The sequence below is a fragment of the Mesitornis unicolor genome, unplaced genomic scaffold (genome assembly GCF_000695765.1).
Source record: "Mesitornis unicolor isolate BGI_N332 unplaced genomic scaffold, ASM69576v1 scaffold35171, whole genome shotgun sequence".
Lineage (NCBI taxonomy): Eukaryota > Metazoa > Chordata > Aves > Mesitornithiformes > Mesitornithidae > Mesitornis > Mesitornis unicolor.
This window is the reverse complement of record NW_010165034.1, coordinates 9,509-11,092: the sequence shown is the minus strand read 5'-3', so window position 1 is coordinate 11,092 and position 1,584 is coordinate 9,509. Positions and strand designations below refer to the sequence as shown.

The 1,584-nt window shown below is 47.4% G+C and overlaps 1 protein-coding gene across 1 annotated transcript in view; it reads right to left on the bottom strand.

Moving 5' to 3' along the window:
• Window positions 1-1,370: 1,370 nt before the first annotated feature.
• Window positions 1,371-1,584, bottom strand: part of LOC104548480 (putative RNA-binding protein Luc7-like 1) — a gene marked incomplete at its 5' end in the record, with an annotated part of 9,364 nt that continues 9,150 nt past the window's right edge. Inside the window, one exon of the mRNA XM_010194506.1 lies at window positions 1,371-1,512. Within this exon, the coding sequence (XP_010192808.1) occupies window positions 1,371-1,512 (142 nt within the window). The remainder of the gene's footprint in view (window positions 1,513-1,584) is intronic.

Below are 1,584 nucleotides of genomic sequence, written 5' to 3'. Positions count from 1 at the left end.
CCCCGGGCCCCGTTCCCCCCTCACCGACACGGAGGTTACAAAAACAATACGTGAAACCGCGGAATTAGTCGTAAAAACGGACAGGAAAGGGGGTCGCATGCACTATTGACTTAACACGGAGGAGCGGCCGCAAGGAAACAAAAATCACGAAGCAGCTCCGCGGAGCCTGGAAGAGGGAAACACCCGCCGGCCCCCCCCAACCGGACACACGGCCCTGCCTCCGCCGCGCCGAAACGTTGAGTGAGCCGGCAAATGGACTGTACTGGCCTCGCCGAGCAAAGGAGCAGCGCCCAGCTCAACAGGCAGCAAGCACCTCACAAAAGGCCGATCCTCGGGGTCACGCCCGTGGCTGGCACAGCGAGGCGGCCTTCCTCCCCTAGCGCAAAATAAACCTAGTCACAAATAAGCTAGTTACAATATGCAAATTCCTCCCACAAGTCTTGTGAGACGGCTGGTGCCTCACTCCCAGGAGAAGCCATACAGAGCTACTCCTACCCTGCCCCTGCACTTCACTCCATCCCCAGTCACCTCTGCCGTGTTCTGCCTGATCAACCTTTAAAAAACAAACACCAATGCTCTTCTGGTTTTTTTGCAAGTCAGAAAACTTCACAGAGGAAGCTCCGATTCTGGAGTGCACAGTAAGCAGTGCTAGCTGTTGCTGTACTCCTCTACAGAATAAATCAGTTCTGATTTTCCAGTTTTGTCTGCACCCAGTACCTGATCTCTGAAGGTACTAAAACTAGACTTGAGCCCATCTTAGCAATGTGCTCCAGCTGATCTGGTCATCCTCACAAAGATGAGCAGCTTTTGAAACAGGCAGATCAGAGCCAAATCTTGTCTGTCTTGTCTTAGCTGGAATAGTGAGGCAACTCTCAAATGCTGGATACAAAAATGAGGTGGCTAAGCGCTAAAAGGAAAAAAAAAACCCAACACACTTCTGAATTTCTTTTAACATATATAAACAAAGGGAAAAAATAATAAAGTGAGAACCAGTGTGACTGGTGTGCTCACAGAGGGTCAGGTTTATCTTTTGGAAAGGGCTGAAGCACTACAAACGCCACGGCAGCTCGGGTCTCCAACCACAGCACTGCTCCCGACTGCCGTCCGCTGGGTCAGGACAAACACAGTGTGTAACCACTGGCCTGAATTGAAAAACGATCCGTCCAGATTTATTTATTCCTACCAAAACAAAATCCTGTTAAACAGTACATAACTCTGTGTCTCTACAAACTCACAGCTATCTGCCAAACAATAAAAATTCCAAACTACAAAAGATGAGTTGTATTCAGTAAATATAAATGGGAAATTTAGGCTTTGTGTAGAATGTTTATCAGACTATTTACAGTGCAACACAGATCGTTTGTTTGAGTTCAGATCTCGCCAGCTTCTCTCTCTTCTGATCTCTTGGAACGAGATTTGCCATTTGTGCTCTCATGCCGCCTCTCAGAAGAGCTCTTCTCTTTCCTCTCTCTGTCTCGTGACTTTTCTCTTGAAGATCGATCTCTAGAAGATCTGAAGTACAAAGTAAACCATCGCTATAAGCTTCACAACTAAAAGAACCTTCAAATATGCATAAAATGGCAT